Source organism: Melitaea cinxia, chromosome 7 (genome assembly GCF_905220565.1).
Source record: "Melitaea cinxia chromosome 7, ilMelCinx1.1, whole genome shotgun sequence".
Classification (NCBI taxonomy): Eukaryota; Metazoa; Arthropoda; class Insecta; order Lepidoptera; family Nymphalidae; genus Melitaea; species Melitaea cinxia.
In genome coordinates this window covers 4,169,884-4,195,588 of record NC_059400.1, presented here as the reverse complement: position 1 = coordinate 4,195,588, position 25,705 = coordinate 4,169,884, and the positions used below count along the sequence as shown (strand labels likewise).

At 31.7% G+C, this 25,705-nt stretch overlaps 1 protein-coding gene across 1 annotated transcript; it reads left to right on the top strand.

The window, feature by feature from the left end:
* LOC123655221 (tachykinin-like peptides receptor 99D) lies at positions 1-25,705 on the top strand. Its single transcript, XM_045591050.1, has 9 exons — positions 1-132; positions 1,343-1,496; positions 2,712-2,886; positions 19,852-20,007; positions 21,100-21,159; positions 21,459-21,609; positions 23,000-23,196; positions 24,184-24,317; positions 25,370-25,705. The coding sequence occupies exons 1-9, from the start codon at positions 1-3 to the stop codon at positions 25,426-25,428; spliced, it is 1,218 nt and encodes a 405-aa protein (XP_045447006.1). The 3' UTR covers positions 25,429-25,705.

Sequence of the window (25,705 nt, the reverse complement as noted above, 5' to 3'; positions counted from 1 at the left end):
ATGGAGGACGAGTCGAGTTCGACAGAAGCTGCTAATTGGACAACGAGCTACAGTGACGTGCCTAACCTCTACATCACTTTTTATGATGAAACTAACAAAAGATATTACAATCACACGGGGATTGAAACTGAGGTACGCCCAACACATATATCAACATTTTTTTGGTATTTTTTGACATTTTTTGTGACCTTTTCGCATATTCATCTGCTGTTCGGCTTTGAACGTATCAATCCGCAATTGAGTAAATTTGTAAATTAAATTCTTAATCTTTAGTATTAAAAACAGCATTTAGTTTGTTTAGAATATAGGTAATCGATACGTTCCTTAGCCAGTAGCAATTTTTTTATTTCAAGCAAGATTAATTCTAATAAAAAATCGGGCAAGTGCGAGTCAAACTCACGCACGAAGGGTTCCGTACCATTGACTAAACTAATTATAAGTAAATGTTCTATAAAATATTTAATTATTAAATAAAACTTAGTATAATTTTATTATTTATTATTAAAGTTAAACAATCAAAGATTTTGTGAATATTTCAAGTGTCTATCTGTCACCATTTATTGATATCGAGCAAAAAAGAGCAACAAAACAGCGTTTGTTGTATGGGATAAATATTTATTTTATTTTGTTTTTAGTATTTGTTGTTATAGCGGCAACAGTAACACATAATCTGTGAAAATTTAAGCTGTCTAGCTATCGCGGTTCTTAAGATATAGCCTGGTGACAGACAGACGGACGGACGGACGGACGTACAGACAGTACGAAGTCTTAGTAATAGGGCCCCGTATTTACCCTTTGGGTACGGAATCCTAAAAATAATTGACATCTCACTAAATGTGGAGCTATAGAAAGTAGAGATTATTGACAAAACTATAACTAATATTATACTCTTAATACTAATGGGAAAAAGCTTAATCGTTATTATTTAAACACAAAACTATTAGAAATTCTTCTCAATTTAAAATCTAATATTAGTTCAGCTTATCTTGATGGACCCATTGGGATACGCCTGTATTTTTAATATGTGCAATCGTGCAACAAAGAAGTTTAGTTATTGTCTGAATTATTTGTGTTTTTATTTGTGTTGCCATTGTTGTTTGTTGCCCGAGTAGTCAATAAATGCTTTATTTGCTTGCAACATTTTAAGGTGGAGCTAGTGAAGTATTTAAAATTCGAAGGATAAATAAATTAATATATATAATTACAATTAATATATAAAATTTGTATTTTGTATAAAAAATAGTAATTATAGCTTACACGCTTACAGACGGAAAAAGTACTGTGTGTATATTTATTTAAATTACTTATACCTGTAGATGACTTATTTTTATGTGTTATCTAGTTCTACCAGTCGTTTATCCTACCATGGTGGCGCCAAGTGTTGTGGACGGTGCTTTTCGCCGGCATGGTGGTGGTGGCGACGGTGGGCAACATCGTCGTCATATGGATCGTTCTGGCCAACAAGCGGATGAGGAGTGTTACCAATTATTTTTTGGGTAAGAACAAAAGTACTTATCAGCTCGTTATCTTCGGCTGTCGATAGTTATTCATATCTAGATATCGACAACCTGTATGGATTTCTAAGCCTTAAAAAATCAGCAAATCAACAGATTCACGTGAATTTTTGGTTCGTCGAAAAACCGTAATTCGCATCTTTTAATTATCCGATGTAAAGTATCCGAAACGTTGGAAATCTAAAAAGTTAATAAACAGCGATAAAATCCGAAAAAGTTGTTTCACTTTTTTTCGCCTTTCTCAAATATAAATTTAACGTAATAGTGTTGTATAATAATATATAGTTGATTTTTAAAAAATCCGATTTCATTTATCGTTGCATAACGTGTTCAGTCAGATGCGACTTATCTGAGGAAAAAAGATTGTTAGTAGTAGACTTATCAGATAATTTAGTTTTTTTGACCTTTCATGGAAAATTGGTCAGTTCCTCGGGATGCTCGTAAATTAAGCTCGTAATCTTTAATGTTGTAGCGGCTGTTAAGCAACTTCAATTCAAAGCTTGAAATTTGTGCTGATTTTCCTAACAAGTATTTGTTAGGAAAGTGAATGTTATTTCTGTATAATAAGTATGTGTATAATAATCAATGTACACGTGATAATAGATTTCAAAATATTTGGAAAATCCAAAAGTGCACGCACTCCTTTAAAACTATTGTTTGCAGCTTATACTTAGTAACACCCCCTAGTAGCTTGTTTAGGAACTAATGGTCGACCACACTACGATTATAATAAATAAAAATATCATAATAAAATAAATTTTACTGTAAAAATTTAAGAATGTTTCAACCTTCATATTTAATAAGGCTTCTTAACTTCTTAACAGTTTCCTGACATAATAATAAAAAAAAAAAAAACATTTCGTCAAGTGGTTCTCGCGCTATTTTGCTATCATGCGTAAAAACAAATAGGTGGATGTCCAACATGATATTTATTTAATCGAATCTTTTTACCATAATATTAAGCACAGCCTCCTAGGATACGTGCAAACAATTATTTACAAAATTTATTTCAGTATGATTTTGTTGAAAAAATTATTCCCATCATTCTTATGTACTTATTGCCGTAGATTATCTATTAATAAGTAACAGTAGCATTTATTTCACATTTAAGTATTATATAATAACACACAGTATACGTATTATATTGTACACATATTTGTTCAAATAATTTAATAAAATAAAAATCTTTTCCTGCAGTAAATCTTTCAGTGGCGGACGCGATGGTGTCAACTCTGAACGTGACCTTTAATTTCACATACATGCTGTATTCGGACTGGCCTTTCGGTCACTTCTACTGCAAATTCTGCCAGTTCATCGCCGTGCTCAGCATAACCGCTTCTGTCTTCACTCTAATGGCCATCAGCATTGACCGGTGAGTTATTTATCTACTTGCAGATCTACCACTGCTTTTGCGCTTGCTTTTGTATATAGATATAACGACTTTATTATAATATAATGATTATTAAATATTTATTAATATATATATTTATTAATAATATTAATTATATATTATTTAATAATATATTTTTCAAATCGGTTCAGTAGTTTCGGAATCTATTCAAAGCAAACAAACAAACAATCAATCAAATCTTTCCTCTTTATAATATTAGTATAGATAATAAATATATTTTAGAGTATTTGGTTTCATTGACACATTTACGGGTTTACGAACTAGTAAGTCAGTAGGCAAGATTTGTTCTGAAACCACTCACAAACTAAGATTAAAAGTACTGTGTTCATGTAAGTTTAACACTATTGTAACGAAAAAAAAAAAAAACAAAAAAAAATATTTTTTTTGTATTTCCAGCATAGGTTTTATATTATTCATGACAAGAATTTAGTGAGAATCTGTTATCGTCAAAGTCCAAAAGATATTTTTTGTTAATTGTCTGAGTCATTCTACAACACGGCCAAATCGACTTTGTTGGGCTTTAAAGGCTTTGTAAGAAGTAATTTATTATGAGTAAAATAATTAATGAAAGCTTTAAAATTAGGGGTTTACTTTGCATTTTTTTTCAGTTACTGTGATAAAATGTAATCTACTTAAGCTGAGTTACAGGTGCGTCTTATATTATTTATTGTTATAAAAATTTTATACCAATTTTATGATCCACTTCATACATTCATCTGTACGAGATCATATTTATCGTGTTAAGCTAAATTCAATTGATTCCTTTACTTTTTTCATCTTTTTAAGGATCACATTTGTATGAAGGAAATTTTCGGACACCCTCTGGGAAAATTTAAAAATAGAGACGGTATCTTACACTTTGGTTTCAAAGCATACTTCTCTTTGACTTCATTCGCGGTAAGACGGAGTGAGAAGTTAGTAGTATACACAAAGTTAGTCCAGTTAAACTTTTTTAAGATATTTTATTTTATCTTTTGAAAAAGTTTTTCTTATTTAAACTTCGAAAGTTTTTTTTTGTTTTAAAAGTTTACCTTTTTCAGAAAAAAGTTGTAGTTTAAAAATTGCTTAAAACTGAGTATATATGTATTAGGCGATATGTTTAATTGTACTGTTGTTATTTAATTTATATGTAAAAATAGTATGATTAAGCAAAGCCTTCATCATCATTACAATATTGGTTTTGCATATTAATTTGTGAATAATAAGGTTTCCCGTTATCAACGTGGTCCCTCAGATCGATTATTATTAAAGCTTTAGTTATTTTTATCTACATGTATATTAATACGTGATGCAGAAACTTTGAATTTCTTTTTACGAAAATAGCGCGGACAGAGGAGTATGCAATTTCGCAGACTTATTGTATATAGAGAAGGAGTGCAGAGTGGTAATGTTTTTTAATTATGCATAAAAATACATTAAGTCATTAAATAAAACATTACAAGCACTACCGTATATTTGACAAACTGACTTTCATATATACTTTATTGTTTATTATTGTAGAAGTATAGTCTTTGACAACAGAACCTAAATAATGTTCAAACTTATAATTTGAATTAATAATGGTCGAACTTCGCCCACTGGGCGACCGCTAGTATTTAGTTCCGCTACTTCGTCCACGATTGCAATTCCTTTCATAAAATCTGTAAGACGTGTCAAGATAAGTATAAGCCAGTTTAAGATGATCACTTATTGGGGTTGGAGTTATTTTTTATGCAATAAGAGAAGGATGAATGAAATCAGGCTATGTGTTAATTTACAATTAAAAAACTAGGTATCTTTACTATACTTACAGAATTACTTATTACAGTTATATTATAAATTAATTTTAAATGCTGCCATACAATCCTTGTCTTGACAATCATGAATAGAAAAAAAGCATTATCTCATTTGGTGCAGTCGTTCGGATGTCATGACATACATACTCGTACATTTAGACAATTAATTTTTTTTTTAAATAGAAATGTACAAACAATTAGTGCTACGAAGTTTTGTGTAATGAGTGTATCTCGACCAGCCTATTCGTTTATTAGTATTGTTCTTACATGCTCCCTTAAGAATCATGGTCATAACATATGTTTTGTCAGTTGTACCAATACCATGTAGTAGTGGTAAAACTGATATTTATATGTATCGGTAAACACATTGTATTTCGTTTATTTTATTTTTGGTCATTCTCATTGCACTAAAATATATATGATAATACATATAACATTCAACAATACTTACAATTAAGTCAAAAATCGTTTTCATTGAAAATAACGTTACTTATTTTAATAATATTTGCTGTCAAATACTGTTTTATTTCAATGGAGCGCAAATGAAGCGGACGTTTTTGTACATACTTATCAAAACCATAAAAAAACCCAAACACAAGAAGTCCTTAAAATTTTCCAACTTAATGAGACTCTGGAGATTGCCTAAAGACTATATTATGTTATATACAGTGAAATCATAATATTAAGGTAAAATAAGTTATTTTCGCGACCGAAACATATGACACAGAAAGCCGATCTAAAATGGATATATAGATGACTAATCATAAACATGAAAAATTATCAATAACGACGCTTGTTTGCTTTAAAAATAGCATATACACGTTTGTGTTAATGTAATCGTCGTGTCTGAGAGAATTTTCTTCGTTTAACGATAAAATGTTTTCAACAGAGATTAAGTGATACCTTACACACATAAATGTATGAATTTACTCATAGTTTTTGTTACATATGACAAGATGTTTCAGCATCGTCGGTAACAGATTTATCACCGTTGACATGTCCCTACGTTCCTACATGTCGTATCCTTATAAAATCGTGCGATAAAAAATAATGCCTGATGTCGTCAGCTTTGATCTTTAATGCATGCAGCGACTGCTCACACTTACACACTTTTTTTTTACACACTTATATACGTTATATTAAATTTACAATAATTTTAATAATTGTGTTTGCTCGCAAACAAAAAAAGACCGACTACGTTAGATCGACAAGTAATACAAGGTAGGGTCACGAAAAAATAGTCAAGTCAATTCGCGTTGTCAAAGATCACTGAAAAAGTATTAATTAGATCTCAATCAAATTTGAATGAAACCACATGACAAGCAACACCTTTCGATTAAAAAAATCATCGTAATCAGTAAATTACATTATAAAAAATACAATCGAATTGAGAACCTCCTCCTGTTTGGAAGTTGGTTAAAAATATCAGACAATGCAAAAACTTTAAGTAACGGCTCTTAATACAAAAATATTTTTCATCTCTTCAATTTAGATCAAAGTGATAAATGAATGTAATCATTTATACAAAAATTGAAATGAACAAAGTTAAAACTCTACTTTGTACATATTTGTTAGTCACTCATATGTATTATAAGAAATATGTACGTTATGTCTATTTTTTATTTTCTTATATAATTATATAAATATACAATAATATTATTCTATATATTATAAGTACACCTATGTCTGTCTGTGTTCATTGATCATAATATCCTACGCAACACGGTTGCCTGGTAGAGATCGCTTTTCAGCGATAAGACCGCCTATTGTACAAAGCTTACACTAATCTTAATATATTGTATTTTTCTTTGGTGTACAATAAAGAATATTTATTATCATTATTATTATAAGAATCTAAAGGAGATAAGAGGTTTTCGAGGGAAATTGGTTTATGATAAGTTTACAGCTTCATACATCTCGTCACTGACCAGTAGCATATAAAAAAATAAAATGACGTTTGATAGTCTTATTGAAACTCGAGAACGGCTCGTCTGATTCAGCTAATTTTGGTTTTGAATTATTTGTAGTAGTACTAGGAAGATTAAGCCTTGGTAAGAAAATTTGAAGAAAAGCTGTCCAATTTCAACGCACCTTACGTACAGAAATTGTAAATTAGTACGTATATCTATTTTTCGTGGATAATGTTTATGCGTTTTTTTTTTTGTGTATTAGCTCTGAGGTGGTTCGCAAAATTCGCCGGGTCAATCAATCTGCTAAGTATTAAATCAAACAAATATGAAATATGAGGCAGACACGTTTGTTTGAACAGTAATTCCACAATATAGCAGTTAATTTGAAAAAGAATATGCAGATGGATGATGCAGAATTGTCTATTGGTTTTCATTTGTTTGTCTTTTGACATGTATGGTTTATATTTTCTTAATACACACATATGTTTTAATCTGAATCCTTTATACACATACATAAAAAAATATTGATAAATATAAAATAGCAAATAGTTCCAAAGTAATCTGTGTACCAAGAACTCTTAACAAAGAGAATTAAAACATTTTTGACCAGAGTAACGCAATTAATAATATAAAATAAATGTATGAAGCAGTTTAAAATTTACTATAACAGACGCCCGAAAAATACATATTTCTGTTGAACGCGTGAGAATTTGTTTATTATTACAAAGAGCGAGGTCGAAAAAACGTAACAGATTATGGAGCAATCTGTTGATACAAACTAACATGAATTTCCTATCGTTTATTACTATTAAATTGTTAATGTTTGTCCAATATCTGGTGAAGTTCAGATTTATGATGCAAGGTTCTGAACCTTGGTTTAGCAAGGTTTGGATGTAACTAAATATACAAGACATTGATAGATTTTAGGTAATTACAGTTTCATGCTTCATAGGCTTACAACAGAGGAATCTTTCGATATTATGGTGATTTTTGATATACCAATTGATGTTAAAGTTGCTTACTAATATCGTTGTATTTTCATATAGTTTTTAGCATTCGGTAAAATTATTAAAATTCTATTATAACTTGAAGCATACGCTATCATTACTTGTATGTCAAAAGCAACTGTAATGAATATAGAAGTATCAACAGTTATCTCACTCAGACTATAAGTTGTGTTTGCTTGTACGGTAATAATACCCAGATAAGACAACCACTTTAATGAGATTCCTTGTTTGTCTATCACATGGCTTGATCTTAAACATTAGTACTAATAAACATTTTATGAGGTCACGAAACGTGACAACGGCACGTGTCCAAATCGGACGTATCCGGTTTGTTATTTTATTTCTATGTTTAAAATGTATTTCACTTATAATTTGATAAATATCCTGTATCTTGAAACAATTTAAAACGTAGTTTTTGAACGAATAATATCGTTCACAATTTTTGTGGTATCACCGCGTCACATTAATTTTATTTAATTTTAAGCTAAAGTGGGACGTTGTGAATTTCAATATCTTATAAGATGGATTGAATCCTTCATAGACTAATTTAGTGGTATGCTTATTGCATTAATTAAAAAGAGCGTTACTAAAGTTAAAAAGAAAATGAAACAAAGGTAAACACACAGTAAAACGTGTACAGCTCAATTCCTCATATTAACTTCATTACCGTTCTCCTGTACCGGCGAATTCAGTCGGCTGAAAGCTGTTATCGACGACGGATCTGCGTTCGGTGAACTTTTCCCAGGTCGTCCGTACGCACGAAGTTATTTGGATAAGATCTATTCAACTTCATTTTGGCTTTCTGTCAGTAATCGGAAAATAATAATATTAAAAAACAAAACAAAATTATGTGTAATTTTGTATACAATTCAACTATTAGTAGCAAACAGAATAAAAAAGTTGAGTAATTTATAATCATACTAGCTGACCTGGCGAACTTCGTATCACCTTATTTTTTTTCTGAAATATAATAATAACATAATATATCAAAATAAAATATAGCCTATCTTTTAAGTTGGATCGAACTGCACACGGTGTGCAAATTTGACTAAAATCGGTTAAGTAGTTTAGGAGTCCATTGAGGACAAACATTGTGACACGAGATTTATATATATTAAAATGTGTGAACATTATAATTAAAATTTCATTTTGTCATAAAAATGTGCCATATTGTTAAGATACATTATTTGTCTAGATTTCAACTACAAAAGTGATATTTTTAAATCTAGGTGTCATTCGTGACATATTAAAAATTTCGTGACGCTTCTTATAAATTACTCTGCTGTCTTAAGACATAAGTCTTCGCCCAATTATTCAAGACAAGGTCATTAACTTTATATGGACCTTAAAACAAAGCTTATCATCTCTTAGCAGATGACAAAAAAAAGATGGCGTAGGATGATGAAAGTTGAAAATCTAGGGATGAAAGAAAGGAATAGCTATGTTCTGCAATGTACAACCATCGGATCTACCATCGGGAACTACTGGTGACTATTCTCTTTTTACTATGTCCTTAATCATATAAATTATTGACAGTTGAAAAGTTAATTGTGTGGAAATATATATTATTTAAATAATTAAACTTAAAAAATCTAAGTTTAGTTTAAGACCAATAAAAACAGAAATCAACAATGTCATGGCGTTGCAATACACTTGCGACTGAAATGATGCAAAAAAGAGTTTGAAAAAAATATGTGTTAGTCTTGTCTTTAGGATTAATATAAACTTTTATCTTAAGGCTCGTAGCAACGATAATATTAGTCTAAGTATAAAGAAAAATGTAAGCAATTTCCTAGAAAGTCTTTAGGTAACTCTAAAAGGAACACCTCAGCATTGGTAATAACAAAGATGGTAGGTTTCCGAACCATTAAAATTAATTAATAATAAAAACAAATGTAAAGCTTAATGAGTTAGAAAATCACACAGCGGTTTCCCTTAAATGTTAATTATGATCATTAAAACTTCTAATGATGTTTACCGGTAGGATCAAAACAAGTATACGACAACACCTATTTATTAATGAACAAGAGACTACATTTTCATTGATTACGTTGATATGGCCTCTTACAGTAATAAAATTTTAATTAAATTTAGAGTTTAAGCATCAATAAAATGCTTGTATTCCTTTTTTGTATTAAAAATTACTCAAAATTCGATTGATTTGATGCTGCACATCACTCAAACGAATATAACGAATATTAACTGAGGTAGGGTACAGTAGGAAATATCCTGCTCAAATCTGGAGCAGCCCGACTGGGAAGGTATCTCGATCTGACAGAAGATCACAGCTAAATAATACTGCTTTCAAGCAGTGTTGTATTCCTGTGATGAGTAAGCTCACTGACCAGAGCACTTGGGGAGATTAGGGGGTAGGGTCGGCAACGCACTTGGGATACTTCAGGTATGACAGGTGTCTATAAGCTGCGGTATTCACTTTACCACCAGGTGAGCCGTATACTTGTTTGCCTGCCTAGTTGTATAAAAAAATAGGTTGTTTACCAAACATCATCTGTATTGTCAAGTAATGTTATATTTTTTCATCATTCATCATCATCATCATTCCAGCCTACTGCAGTCCACTGCTGGACATAGGCCTCCACAAGTTCACGCCAAAAATGCGTGAACTTATGTGTGTTGCCCATAGTCACCACGCTGGGCAGGCGGGTTGGTGACCGCAGGGCTGGCTTTGTCGCACTGAAGATGCTGCTCCCCGTCTTCGGCCTGTGTGTTTCAAAGCCAGCGGTTAGATGGTTATCCCGCCATCGGTCGGCTTCTTAAGTTCCAAGGTGGTAGTGGAACCTTGTTATCCCTTAGTCGCCTCTTACGACACCCACGGGAAGAGAGGGGAAGACTATATTTTTTGGTGCCGTAGCCGCACAGCAGATTAATTATTACGTTATATTTTTTACTACCTACGTATTTTCGCTTAATTTTGAGTGATAAGACAATATACACATCTCAGACCATCAATTTGGGCAATCAAATTGAGTACTGGAGTTACTCGAGTCATACCAAGTACCTACTAGTTCCTTATACCTACACAGGTGTTAAAACGAAGTAAAATATGTAATTTTGTACACGACTGATGCTAAATTAAGCGGTCGATTAAATAAAATTCAATTTTATTTTCATATATTTCTACGAGTATAAGTTTTTAGTACCTTTGAATCCGTAAGTTGTAATTTATTAGTTAGGTGAATTAGGTCTTCGTATTAATCTGTGAGTATCATTAAAAGTCAAAACTTCAGCTGAAATTAGAAAACATAGCTTACGGCAATTATATAATAATAATAATTAGTTCTAGAAGATAAATTCCGACTCGTATATATTCATCATAATACTTTAAATTGCTCAAAGAATTTTAATTACGAGCGCTTTGGAGCTCCGCGTAATATCATTAGGCATATTCATTGTTAATCAACTTTCTGGGTCTCAGAGAACAGCTTTTGTCTTCGCGTCGACTGATTAATCAATACATATTTGTGCGGTAAAATTATAATAGGATTATATGTACCTTCACATGTAGTAGAAGTTGGCATTATTACACACTTAACGGTCTAGATTGCGATTTCAGCTTGAATAAGATAATTTAATAAATACATGTTTCTGGTCTGTGTATTACTACTCTCTACCCATCTATGTTTCGGGGACCACGTCAATGTGTTCGTCCCTGTTGTAATTATTATAGTTATTGAGGTGTATTAAGCTTTAAACTTTGTTTTGCATAAGCTTGCTTTATGTGCCTTCATCCAGAAAAAAATGAGCTATTTCGGTTAATTGAAATTTATTTCAAAGAAATTAAAAATAATAAATAACTTAAGTTAAAGTATATATAATATACTATAATAGGCTAAATTTATTTATGCATAAAATTATATTGGATATCTATTTGAAACAAAAAAATTAAAACTGTATAACGTATAGAACATTCAAAACGTATAGTAAGTGATAGAGAATAGTGCTAAAATATCGATTCACACCCTTTCACGACCGACCTTCCAACATTCCTTAAGGAAAAAATTTAGATGTCCTCTGGGAATGCATCCGGTAAGCATCGGTAATAGCTGAGCAATTCCATGAATTTTTAACAATAGCTACGCATATCTAATAAATTACGAAAGAGGAGATGAATAGTTGGTGAGAGTTTACGTTTGCTATTTTTAGTATTCTGTGACCGATACAGAGCTGCTCTGCTGTGTGGTTACGGCTGTAAAGAATATAGCCCTCTTCTCGTGGGTGTCGTAAGAGGCGACTCAGAGATAACACAGTTCCACTACCACCTTAAAACTTAAAAAGCAGACCAAGATAAGATGAGATTTCCTGATCGGGTCCAGATCAATCATCTGCGTTACATACCTTGCCTGGTCCGGGTCGGGTATGCCCGGTCCGGTCCTTTTAAAAAAACACGAATGTATATTCGTGAAAAAATTGTTTAATTAAAAAAAAAATGGATTGATATTATAAATATGTTACTTAACATAATTATTATTATATTTATTTCCGTTTATTTTTTCCAATGGATTATTTATTTTTGGTTTTACTTTAAATATCAATTATTTTTATATTATTAATTAATTATTCTTAATTATCAAATTTTATATATTAACTTCTATTAATTAACTACTAATTAACTACTTCCTACCACTTAAGATTGTTCAACTGTATATAAATAGACTCCCTGCTAGACTGTCCTGATAACTGTATATATATATATATATATATATATACATCCAGATACATTTTTGGCGTCAAGCACAAACTGCGTTATTACGACGTCCCTCAGTTATGCTTACATTTTATATGTTTTTTCTGCGAATGTTGCTTATTTTTTTCATTTTGAATTCCGTGGGTTATATCAATTTCTTTAAATTTCTTTTTTGAGAATATTCTGCTTACAGTTGTGCCCAATCATTTATGAACCCCTTTCATGATACTTATGTTATTGCTTCCTCCATATATCCATATAGCCTCACTTAATGCACCGATTATTTAGCGTCCTATATAAGTAATGACGAAATGAGTGAGAAGTAAGCTGAAATGCGACGTTGCCAGTTATCTAGTAGGTGTGATCATCTATCGTTAACTTAAGAAATAATTCTATTACGCTCGTTGAAATTTTAACATGTAACGGTCATAGGAACACCTCCAATTTTTTATCTTATAATAGCTCTCTTAATGAGTTGCAACATATATTTTATTTAGGCTTTTAACATTTTAATTATTGACGACGTAGCACATCATCAGAATAATAATATAATAAATAATTATTTATCGTTGTGTCCATTTGTTATAAGTATTCTTTGACGGTTCGCAGGTTATGTCCACTTTCCTGCGAACCGTCAAAGAATAATAATAAATAATGTTCCCTTATCCTGCCACGGATACTTTCTGTACATAGAAGATATTTAAAAAAAGTGATACGGTCTAGGAATACAGGTTACTGAATCGAACATTTTTTTTATATGTTTGTATGTGTCGTTGTGTCTTCATCACGCCAAAACAGCTAAACGGATTTCAAGTAATTTTAGAACATGGGTAACTGGGCATCCAAGAATACGAGGATATTATTTTTTCTTCTTCGCTGACGAATCTTATAGGTTAATTAAGTTTTATAGCCACAAAGAGTTGTGCTGCCTGCTTTTACAAACAACATATTATTATCATTTTCAATATAAAAATGTCTCACGGCTAAAATATTTTTTATACAGACTAAATAGTCTAACTACTTAACTCTATTTCACTAGAATGATTTACCTAAGTCGTCGTCTGGCAAATTTAAACGTCGTCAAACAATATTTACTTATAAAATATAAAGTATATCTTTTAAGTAGGTTTCTAATTTTTTTTAAGTGGATAACAATAGTTTATTAAACATTATACATATTTACAATTCACAACTTAAGAACTAAATATTTACAGATAGTTTTGGTATAAATCATGTCCGCGTGGAATCGTGTCAAGAATGCTGACAGCATTTTCTCGTTGAATCGCTATGCCGATTCTCTGGGCAAAAAAATGCACCAGCCCTCTTGTCACCAGTGGAGGCAATAAGGCGAGGAGTTATCTCATTTAAAAAAAATTTAGCACTGCTACTCCAAGGTCCAAGTGTTTCGATTGCAAATGGCACAAAGATGTAATTTGAAATTAATGACGAATACTTGTGCCGTTTAGTCGTTTCAGCTTTTTCCGCTGTGGCTCCCGCTTTTAAGGCTGTTTCCCTGACATGAGAAGGAGTAAGTGTGTCAACGCAGGTTGCGTCCCACAAAAGCGCCCGTCCCCTTTCCCAGGGAACCAACGTCAATCCATCAGGTCTCTTGCCATCATTGCGACTAATTCCAGTAGGCTCGATAAGAGCAGGAACGTCGATGGTGGCAAGAGTTTTTATGGTATCGTTTAGGGAACCGTGGCGGGAAAACCTACCCGAACTCTTGTTACAGGAAAGGCCGTGTAGTCCGAAAGAATCGACCTCTTTTCCGCACGGAGATCTGTGTTCAAAGCACAGTGGCGCTCCCAACCGGAGACCGAGAGCAATTCTAAAACTTTCATTGTCTAAAAGTGTCCCAAAGTTTTTTGACGGCATTGTGTGTAGCCTGGATTGGGTCAAAAGCCAGAACAGCTGCAAAAAAACTTCGTATCCTTAATAACAGTATGCGTCAAACTAACGTCCGTATATGTGTTACGTATTGCGTAGCCCTTACCTTATATACGGACGTCGTAAATCTGTATACCTACTATTCGAACCACTACATATTCGACGTCCATGACCAAACCGTCACTAAACAAAAAACACAAATTTTCAGTAGGGGCGCTCAGTAACCAAATAAAAAATCATTGCAAAAATGTATTAAATGTAACAGAACCTTTGTTTTTTCAGATTCAAAGACTGCTACCCAGCCTGGCTTCCATATTCATGCAAAAAAGTATAGATAATATATATCTAATATATAAAATTCTCGTGTCGCGGTGTTTGTAATTAAACTCCTCCGAAACGGCTTGACCGATTCTCATGAATTTTTTTGTGCATATTGGGTAGGTATGAGAATCGAACAACATCTATTTTTCATCCCCCTAAATGTTAAGGGTAGTCCACCCCTAAATTTAATTTTTAGATAAATTATTTTATTTTTTATTTTATTATGATTTGGCGTTGAAAAATACATACAACCCTATGTTTTCACCCTTCTACCACCAACCCCTATTTTAAAATAGCGTTTAGCGGCAAGACAACGTTTGCCGGGTCAGCTAGTTAACTTATAGAAATATTTTTATTTTTATGACAAAATAGTGTCACTTTTCCGTTTAATATGTAAATTCAATTCGTAAATTCGTTAAAGCCTCAGTTTTTCCTTTTAAGTGTACTTTTATTTTATTTTACTACTTAAGCAGTATTTTGCAACCGAGCGTCAAATAAGCAGCGACACGTGCGTAGCAACTTCGGCAAACTGTTTTTAAATGATTTGTTTTGACTTAATTGAATATTTCAAAACCTTCAAATACAGTCAGTTTGGCAACGTCGCAATAGGACGTCAAATAATCGGTTGTATCGGAAGAGTTTTAGCAGAGTATACGCTCTGTCGATATACGCGCTAGACTAGCGCTGCACCGTTGGTGCGGAATTTCGCGGAAGTTTAGTTATACAAATGCAAATGTCTCAACGATTTTTTGCCTTCCGGCGATTTTTGTTGTACAGGTAGCTAGAGCCAAAAGGACTAATGGGACATCGATTAAAAAAGTGGCTTCCGATATGCGGACGTCTAAAGGAGGTGGACGCCAGTTTAGATGCATTTCGGCCCATGTGGGACGCCTAATTATTAGCAGGATGTATATATATATATATATATATATATATATATATATATATATATATATATATATATATATATATATATATATATATATATTTATATATACTAAGTGTGTTTAAAGGCATCGATAGCGTGATTCAGGCTCAGTTCGCGTAATTTCTTTCAGCCTATCCTGATCTGGATCAGACCTGGTCCTGATGCAGTTATGCCTTACCATACTTGATTATATTTTACATCAGGCCAACCTTATCTTGACCGGACCGGGTCCTGATCTAGTATGCCTTACCATACTTGATTATATTTTACATCAGGTTATCCTTATCTGGACCAGACCGGGTCCTGATCCAGTATGCCTAACCATACTTGATTATATTTTACATAAGGCTATCCTTGTTTGGACCAGACCTGGTCCTGATAGGGCTTGCCGGATCTGGCATACTCCATTCTATCCTGATCTGGTCTAGATACATGATTTGGTTGAGCCTGACTTTTTTTCTGGTCGGTATATTCATACTACAAAATCAATGTGGATTATTTTACTGAAAAGGTTTTAAATGTTTCACGTCTGGGCAAATCCTTTTTCTCATATGCGAATTGGCGAATAATATTTTACACATATAAAGTCGAGCCGTGTTATATTATCCTATTTATGATAGAACCATCAAAGGGTTATTTTTTTCTTGACCAAAGATAAATAAATAAAAATCAGAGTTGTATTTTTAAATTTTTATATTTATGGGGTAGCAAACAAAAAAATCCTTTTGCCTCTTTTATATTTATAGGAAAAGGGAAGTAATAAATTATCAAAAGGGTCTAGTGAGACAATCATCTAGAAAAGCCCCGTGGTGTTTGGGTAGAATAGTATGAGCACACGCAAATGATACCGTAAAACATTATATCTACAGTTTTTGGTGTTGATACTTGATTTTAGTAGGCATCATTTTATTTATATAATATGCTTAACAATTTTATGCTTGTCAATGGATAAAGCTAAGCCTGTAATGCCTAGTTAGTACAACATTAAAGACTGACTCAGTTTAGTTTAACATGATACACACGATTAAGCCTGTAACATACCACTTCTGGGCATATGCCTCTTTCTCCGTGTAGGAGAAGAATTAGAGCTTAATCCATCACGCTACACTGCAGCGGTCTGGCGGGTTTCGTTCAACAATTGAAAAGAATTGGATTTATAAATTTTAACCTTTATTCAAGACTATGCGTATATGAAACACAAGATACTTAAAGAATACAATTTAAATAAATGAAAATTGACTTATAATAAGGGTGGAGACATTTTGTGTCTCATTTTCTTAATTACGTCGCGTCGTATTTTTAACCGACTTCCAAAAAAGGAGGAGGTTCTCAATTCGACTGTATTTTTTTTTTTATGTATGTTACATCAGAACTTTTGACTGGGTGGACCGATTTCGACAAATTTTGTTTTAATCGAAAGGTGGTGTGTGCCAATTGGTCCCATTTAAATTTATTTGAGATCTAACAACTACTTTTCGAGTTATATCTAATAATGCGTTTTACTTGACGCTTTTTTCGTCCACCTACGTTGTATTATACCACATAACTTTCTACTGGGTGTACCGATTTTGATAATTCTTTTTTTGTTGGAAAGAAGATATCCCTCGTTTGGTACCATGATAAGGAAACCAGGATCTGATGATGGAATCCCAGAGAAATCGAGGGAAACTCTTGAAAATCCGCAATAACTTTTTACTGGGTAAATCGATTTTAATAATTTTTACTTTAATCGAAAGCTGATATTTATCATGTGGTCACATATAAATTTCATCGAGATCTGATAACTACTTTTTGATTAATCTTTGATAACGCGTATTTACTTGACATTATTTTCGTCACCTTACGTTGTATTATACCTCATAACTTTTTACTGGGTGCACCCATTTTGACGTTTCTTATATAAATTAAAAGCTACTATTCGTCACGTGGTCCCATTCAAATTTAATTGAGATTTGACTAGTAATTTGTGAGTTATATCTAATATCGCGTATTTACTTGACGGTTTTTTCGTCACCCTACGTTGTATGATACGTTATATCTTTTTACTGGGTGCACTGATTTTGATCTTTTTTGTATAAATCAAAAGCTAATACTTGTCATGTCGTCCGTTTTAAATATGATTGAGATATAATGAGCAATTTTTGAGTAATCTTTGATGACACGTATTTACATGACGATGTTAAGACGACTGTGGTTATGTTCAATACTTTGCCACAACGCCATCTATCAAAATTTAATGAAATTACTTCGTTCACTATCGATCAAATTACAATATTCCACTAGAGTAGAGAGTAGCAGTTTATTCGTTATAAATATATTTGAGCTTTTAATTTTTGAGTTATCGCTAATACTGGGTATTTACTTGGCTATTTTACGTCGACCAACGTTATATTAACATCATTACTATTTTACTGGGTGGACCGATATCGATGATTCTTTTTTTAATCGATAGGTGGTGCTTGTCATGTGGTCCCATTTAAATATAATTGAGATTTGACTCGAACTTTTTGAGCTATATCTGATATGGCGTATTTACTTGACTGTTTTTGGAGTTTTCTCCTTAAGAATCGATTTTCATTTAAGGCCCCGAATGAAAAAATTGAACAGTAAAATCTACTGAACGAATGACCTTGTTAGAGATGGCGTTCAGACGTTTTTTAATAACGCAATTAGGTTCCGATAGATGGCGTTATTGGATTCATTTATTTACAATTTGATATAGTCTTAATATCTCGTGTCACAATGTTTGTCCTCAATGGACTCCTAAACCACTTAACCGATTATAATAAAATTCGCACACCATATGCAGTTCGATCCAACTTAAAAGATAGGCTATATTTTATTTTGATATATTATGTTATTATTATTATTTCAGAAAAAAATAAGGTGATACGAAGTTCGCCAGGTCAGCTAGTAATAATATATTTCTTAGACTAGTAAGCCTTTTTGTGCCTATTTAGACAGTTGATCTGAAGGGGTAAACTCCAGTCGTGCATCGGAGCTGTGTGAAAACATGAACATTACATATTTTTAATAAAAAAGACATAAACCGTAATTCAATATAAATCCGCTTCAACTAAAAAACCCGCCGTAATAAGCGATGTCAGCGCTTCGCGCGAATCGACGACGGGCCTTTTATGAAATTTCTGCCTACAATCGCTAACAAAATGTTAGAAATAACAGTAGAACATTATATAATTCTACAATTTTATAATGTCGCGTTATATGGAATACGAAGAAATTATTACTATTTTTTCGTCGATCTACGTTGTATTACTCTTCGATGTAATTGAAGTCGGTTTTTTTTTTCGTTTGCGAGCAAACACAATTATCGAAGTAAAGTTCACATCTTTAGCGATTTGTTCTTCATGTTATTCAAGATCAAGATTATATGAATATATTATGAACATAAAATGATAGACTTTTAAAAGAGTAACCACAGATTTCTATGCTGATTCTCCTCTACAAATTCTACATACAGAACCGGTACTTGTCTTATATTAACTGTTAACATTATTAATTTGCCAAACACTAATATGATTATAATCTATAAAATGACAATTCATAAGTGTTTCCTAAGCTTACATGAATCAAGAACTTCTTGATTTTCATTTTCTGAATATGACAGGTAAGTTAAATTCGAGACAACTCCTGCGTTTACAACTTCTTCAAGAACTTATAATTAATAAAAAAAATATTCACAAAGTAGTTTTTTTTGTGGTAACGGTACATGAGGCAAATTTAATATTAGCAAAATATATTAAATATCTTCACGCCCCACTATATTTGAATTACATAACGATTTACTTTTGTGTAATCTAATCTAAATTTAAATTAATTTTCTACAAAGGATTCCACAAGAGACTTAATCATATGAAATAATCAGGAATTTGTAATTCAAAGTTAAAATTTTTGTATTTATAGTTATTTTGTTTCTTTTGTAATGTAATTTAATTTTATTTAATAATGTTACTGAATATGTCTATTTAATTTTTGTTAATGTGTTTTTACTATGTTATTTTCCTTAAGTAATCATCTTTAATGGGCTCTAAATGTTTGTTTATATTTCATTTTTGTTATTGTAAATATTTGTTATACGTTTCTTATGAAAATAATATTATTTTCGTCTATTTCGATTGGTATTAGAAAACCGTTTCAAGGAAAAGCTTCTACTGTCACATTTATGTATATTAATATTAACTTAATGATAAAAAATCGTGTCTACTATTTAATAATCGCTTAGTTATATTATTTTTTAATTTGCATAAGTTCTGCATATAGATAGATGGTTTGTGAGAAAAATAAAAAGGAAGACTGAAAAATTGTAACCATTTACATTTCAAAGATTTATTCCCATGCCTTCAAATATCTGAGATTCCTATACTTGTTCTAGATATGTTGCTATAATGAAACCTCTCAGACCAAGACTGGGCAAGAGGGCGACTCTCGGCATAGCTGCAGCTATATGGGCAGGCAGTTCCATCATCAGCAGTCCCAACTTTATTTACTTTACGATTTTCGAGGAGAAATTCGAGGATGGTACAAACAGGTATTCGTGGTCTCTTTTTACCGATATTACTATATATTTAGACTCGTTAAATATATATATATATATATATATATATATATATATATATATATATATATATATATATATATATATATTTTCCCTTTAATGACATGTAATAAACTATCAGCGTTATATATTTTGTTAATATAATTTATGTGAAGGTTGTTAATTGATTCGTTGTGGAAATTGAAAATCACAAACCATTATAATTATATTGTGTTATATAAAAACTCGACATTATATTATTTGAAAATTCGAAAATTATTAAAATTGATCAGAATCAATTATATTTCAATTTTGGTTTATCATTACTTTTTTACTTAAGTTTGGTAAGCTTTCAGCTTCCCTTAGTAATAATTAATAGTATTACTATAATAGTAAATAATAATTATCTTTCAGATTATTTGATTTTGTTAAAAAAAAAATTATCATTTACTGTCACTGTATAAAAATTAATGCAATGGTTAAAACGATTTGATTAAAATATTTCTTAATTCTTGTCAATTATGCTATTGACTTATTTTTGATATTGTACGCGTACGATGTCGAAAGCCGGTGTGCGGGTAAATCAACAATGATTTATGTCACACCGTTGAATGCGAATGTTTTAAGTTAATATTCTGTGTATTTTTAATAAATAATAAATAATAATTATCTGTCTAAAATTAAAAAAAGGATCAATAAGGTAGGAAATTATCAAATACGCGAAAGTGTTTATTTTATATAAATGAAAATGTTTTTTGTTTTATGTCTACGGTTGATAATATCACTTATACGTGAAATGTTTAAATAGACAGGTGATTCTGATTTCATAGATTTACAATATTACAAGAAGTACGGAAAACAAATTAAAATAACTTGGTATGAAACAAAAGTACTATTAATATTAAAACAAAAAAAAAATCCCGTTGCTGTAATAAAACCAATTTTAATAAATTAATTAAACGGAAAAACGTTTTAGATTCACAAATTGATGCGGCTGATGTCTTATATGACTGTATGTTATATGTGTTTCTTTTTCTGTGACTTTTGAGTTTGGTGTGATTAATATATTTATTTTATTTATTCTAGACGAGTGTGTTTCGCCCAGTGGCCCGACGGCAACACAACGTATTCTAATATCGAATATGGGTACGTGATTTTATTTTAAATTTGATAGTTTGAGAAATTGAAACAGTAAAATATTTTTCACTTTATTCACACTTTTATACATCAACCCCAACTCAGAAATACTTTATGATTTGTTTCAATAGGAAAAAATTTGTACAATACACTTGTTAAGATTTGTTAGTTAATTTAGATTAATAGCTTCCAATAGCGCCAAAATTGCACACGACTGATTTCGTCAATTTCACATAAATGGAGAAAAAAGCAAAACCTTGTTAAAATTAATCCTATGTTTAGAAATTACAAAAGAAGTTATTTTACAGATACAACGTAACGTTTATGATACTGACGTACTTCCTGCCCATAATATCTATGACGTACACATACGCGAAGGTCGGAGTGGAGCTATGGGGTTCCAAGTCTATCGGGGAGTGCACACAGCGTCAACTAGACAACGTTAAGAGCAAACGGAGGGTACTTATAAATATTTAGACACTTTTTTTTTAACTTATAGGTGAAGGTATAATATTACGTCTCAGTGTATCAAATGTAGAATTTATTTGAATTTTTAAAAGTTGACTGTATTACCTTGCCTTATCTAAGATTTTGAAACCACGTCCATCCAGTCAGCCACACAAGGCTGGAAAATTTTATTTTTATAAATAGAATTATCAAAATGAAGTTTAAAATTAGATTGTTTCCAGATGAGTATTTGACCTTCATCTTCGTTTTCTTTTTTCAGACTTTTTCTTATTTTAATTTTTGTTTCAAATTAGACTTTGATTAAAAATGATTTTTTGCCTTTTATTAATATCAATATTACGCATGAAAAAATATTTCAGAACAACATTAATATTAAAATATTTTATTGAAAAGTTAAAGTCGAATTCTTTCTAGATTTTTCTTTTTAGTCTAAATGATTCTAATAAAATCACAATACGATGGTCTGGTCAAAATCCTAAGAAATCGTTATTTAGCCCTACCTTTTTCATGGCTCATTTTCGAGTTATACCTACTTATTGTACTCTTTTAAATGAAAATATCACGTTTTTGTAATATCACCTACTAAGATTGAATATTCCAAGCTTAGTACAAATGTATTCAAGCTTGTCCAAATTTTGTTTCAATTAATTATGTCCGCTGATCCGTATATTATCTCTATAAGAATATTATTAGACCATGAATATCCAGTCATGTAGATAATACAGATTTATGTGTACCACCGAGAAAACGAATAAATGAAATAACATGATAAATATTGAGTATTTGTGGCTATTTTATCAATTATTGTGCTGAATTGAAATTATAGCACTTTTATATTTTATATCGGAAAAACAGTAAAATAAAAGACGACATTAGAAAATAGCTAGATGATCAAAACTAGGATCATACTATTGACATAATTAGTTATATGTATTTTAATTGTCTAGTTATTTTATGTGTGTTGCCTATAGTTACCACGCTGGGCAGGCGGGTTGGTGACCGCAGTGGCAAGGCAAGGTGACTTTGTCGCACCGAAGACGCTGCTGCCCGTCTTCGGCCGTGTATTTCAAAGCCAGCAGTTGGATGGTTATCCCGCCACCGGTCGGCTTTTTAAGTTCCAAGATGGTAGTGGAGCTTTGTTATCCCTTAGTCGCCTCTTACGACACCCACGGGAAGAGAGGCGGTGGCTATATTCTTTAATGCCGTAGCCAGCCAGGGCAACACATGAGTTTATGCCACTTTTGGGGTGAACTTGTGGAGGCCTATGTCCAGCAGTGGACTGCAACAGGCTGGGATGATGATGATGATGAGTTATTTTATACCTATATTATTTGCAATAGCTTTGGGACTATTTTTTAAGGTTTTTTTTTCTAATGGCCAGGTTGTCAAAATGATGATGGTCGTCGTAGTAATATTTGCGGTGTGTTGGCTACCCTTCCACGTTTACTTCTTGATCACCTCTTACTACCCTGAGGTTGTCAACTATCGCTACATTCAAGAAATATACCTCGGCATATACTGGTTGGCGATGAGTAACTCCATGTACAATCCTATCATTTACTGCTGGATGAACTCCAAGTAAGTTCATTTCTATTGCATAATTTAGAATATAAATAAAAATGAATGTTGCTAAACGCATAACTCTAGAATGGCTCGACCAATTCGGCTCATCTATTTTTTTATATGTTCCTTAAGGCCAATGGATGGTTTCCATACTAAAAAAATAAAAAAATAATCAAAACAAAAATTGCGTGCACAAATTTAATTGTTACTATTAACTATTGACAGTACGAAGTCTGTCTGTGCAGCTAGTTTAGAATAATTTATTTATTTATTTATTTTATAGGCAATCCGACAGCGTTATGTTACAATATTATGTTACAATATAATGTACAAATATGAAATAAGATGTATTTTAAGGGAGTTTAACTTACGTTTAGCTGTTCTTACTTTAGCAGGCTGCTAATATTAATTCGGAAAAGAATCTGTGATATTAATTTTTGATAGCATCAATTTATTATGCGTTGATAATGTAGATTAGGCTGTCAAAATAAATACGTGAGCTTACCATTTTCTGGATAAAATTCTCTTATCTGCCTTTTATTATTTTCGTGGAAAGCAAACTAGAATTGTATGCATAGATCAGTATATAAGTGTTATATAAATAATAACTATTATTACAAATACAGAATACATTGATACTGAAATTTCCATCTCTGTATATTTATAAAAATATAGTGTACCTACATACGTAAAAATAAGCATTTGTTTGTAAAGTAGCGACCGATATATGATGTGATGACTTGAATAATGTGATAATCAGTTAGTATATTATATAGTTTATACATTACCTAGGTTTGTAATGTACCTAATGTTAAAAAGTGTCAAATTTTAAATTGTTAATTATTTTCGCTGCCATGATCTTTATGATTTTTTCCAGCGTTTATTTGACTTTTTTAAGTGTGAATAATCACAGAAAAATTAAAGACTTAATTTCATTGCATTTTATTTCGAAGATAAGGCTATCGATCGTAGCAGTTTGAGTGACTAAACGTTTTTTTAAAGGTTCAGACGAGGCTTCAAACAATTCTTCTGGTGTTGTGGTGTTTTTGGTGGCGGTTTCGGTAGACGTGCTTTCGGGCCCGACCGCCTTGATCGTTCCATGCGCTCTTTCTCCCCCAGTAGGAAGAACGGCACCAGTGAGTTTAAAATTTTCCTCAATATGAACTATTGTTATGATATTGCCGTGCTTTGTTGTTTTCGTTAGATTATTTTTAGCTTTTCATGTCTTAAGATTCTTTTATTAACGATATAATTTTAAATGTATTTTCATCTTAAGCACATGTTACCAAATTAACAGTTAAAATTTTTAATTAAATTTCACAAAATTTCTTAATTTGTATTGATTATCTGATCACTGTTATTTACAGCTAATATTTTAGTTGCAAATAATATACTAAAGTTTACAAGTATTTTTCTATAATTGCATTTTTTTAACAAATTAATAATTGATGTTGTTACTCTTTTGTTAAATTTCGAATATATGTTAGATGTGATTAAGAAGAACCTTGGTTTGTTTGTAGTATTGCTCTCTGCAATTTGTTTGCTTCTTTTATTAATTTGTGGCATCTAGTCGAGTTTAAGTCTTTAAATTATAGACAAAAGTATTTTTCTGCATAGGTTTATTGAAGAGTACCATCAAAACTACAAAATTCATCAATAAACCACCCGGCTCTCCTCATTTGATACACGCAAATAAAATACACACGTAGGAGATACGCCAATCCTGAAACATTGGTAAATTTTGACATTCATCAGTTACTAAGCAAGCTTTTCTTGCACTGCGGATTGGTTATAAAATTATTTTACGCAGTATATGACTATGACTTGCTTGCTTAGCATGAACAAAAAATACGTTTGCTTGAAGACTGCTTCTTACTATTTTGTAGCGCTTTGTTCATAGCATAAGCTGTTCAAATATGCATTATAATTGAAATACACTAATACTTTGATGTTGTAACTATGTTCCAAATTAGCCTGTTACACTGAAAAATACTATTGACATTTTAAATTGTTACTAGCCCCTATTTTGGATTTTATACTTCCAAACCATGTTTAAGAAAGTTAGTTCGCTTAATTTGTGGGTATGATACAAATCAATTGCTTTATTTTTTCTATAACAGATAAAATTACACAAAAATTTAATATATAATAAACATACATTAAATATAACAGCGTATTCTTATCTCAGGTACAATTCGAATTTCATTACATAGCACGTACAACAATCCGCTGAAGAGCAGCATTTGACAGCAACGCGGGGCGTGCGGCATGCACAGCGACCGCGGCACGACTGAGGCCCAGACGCACGGCGAGGAGCGGACGTGGATATGACGGGAGAATCGCCCGCGCCCCGTTCTTACCCCCCATGATCTATATGGATGAACTAAGTGAATAGTGACCAATCAGAGTTCACGAAAAAATTCAAATCTTTACCTGACCAATCACAGTGTTTCTTCGTATTTAATATTGTTTTTATAAATAAAAATTTATATTCTTTACTAGAGTACTTATTAATACTCTTTCA

Excerpts from the sequence above, each read along its gene's own strand:
- LOC123655221 (XM_045591050.1), top strand. The coding sequence starts at position 1 with ATGGAGGACGAGTCGAGTTCGACAGAAGCTGCTAATTGGACAACGAGC. Across the intron at positions 133-1,342 it reads ACACGGGGATTGAAACTGAG|TTCTACCAGTCGTTTATCCT; the intron begins GTACGCCCAACA and ends TGTGTTATCTAG. Across the intron at positions 20,008-21,099 it reads TTCGAGGATGGTACAAACAG|ACGAGTGTGTTTCGCCCAGT; the intron begins GTATTCGTGGTC and ends TATTTATTCTAG.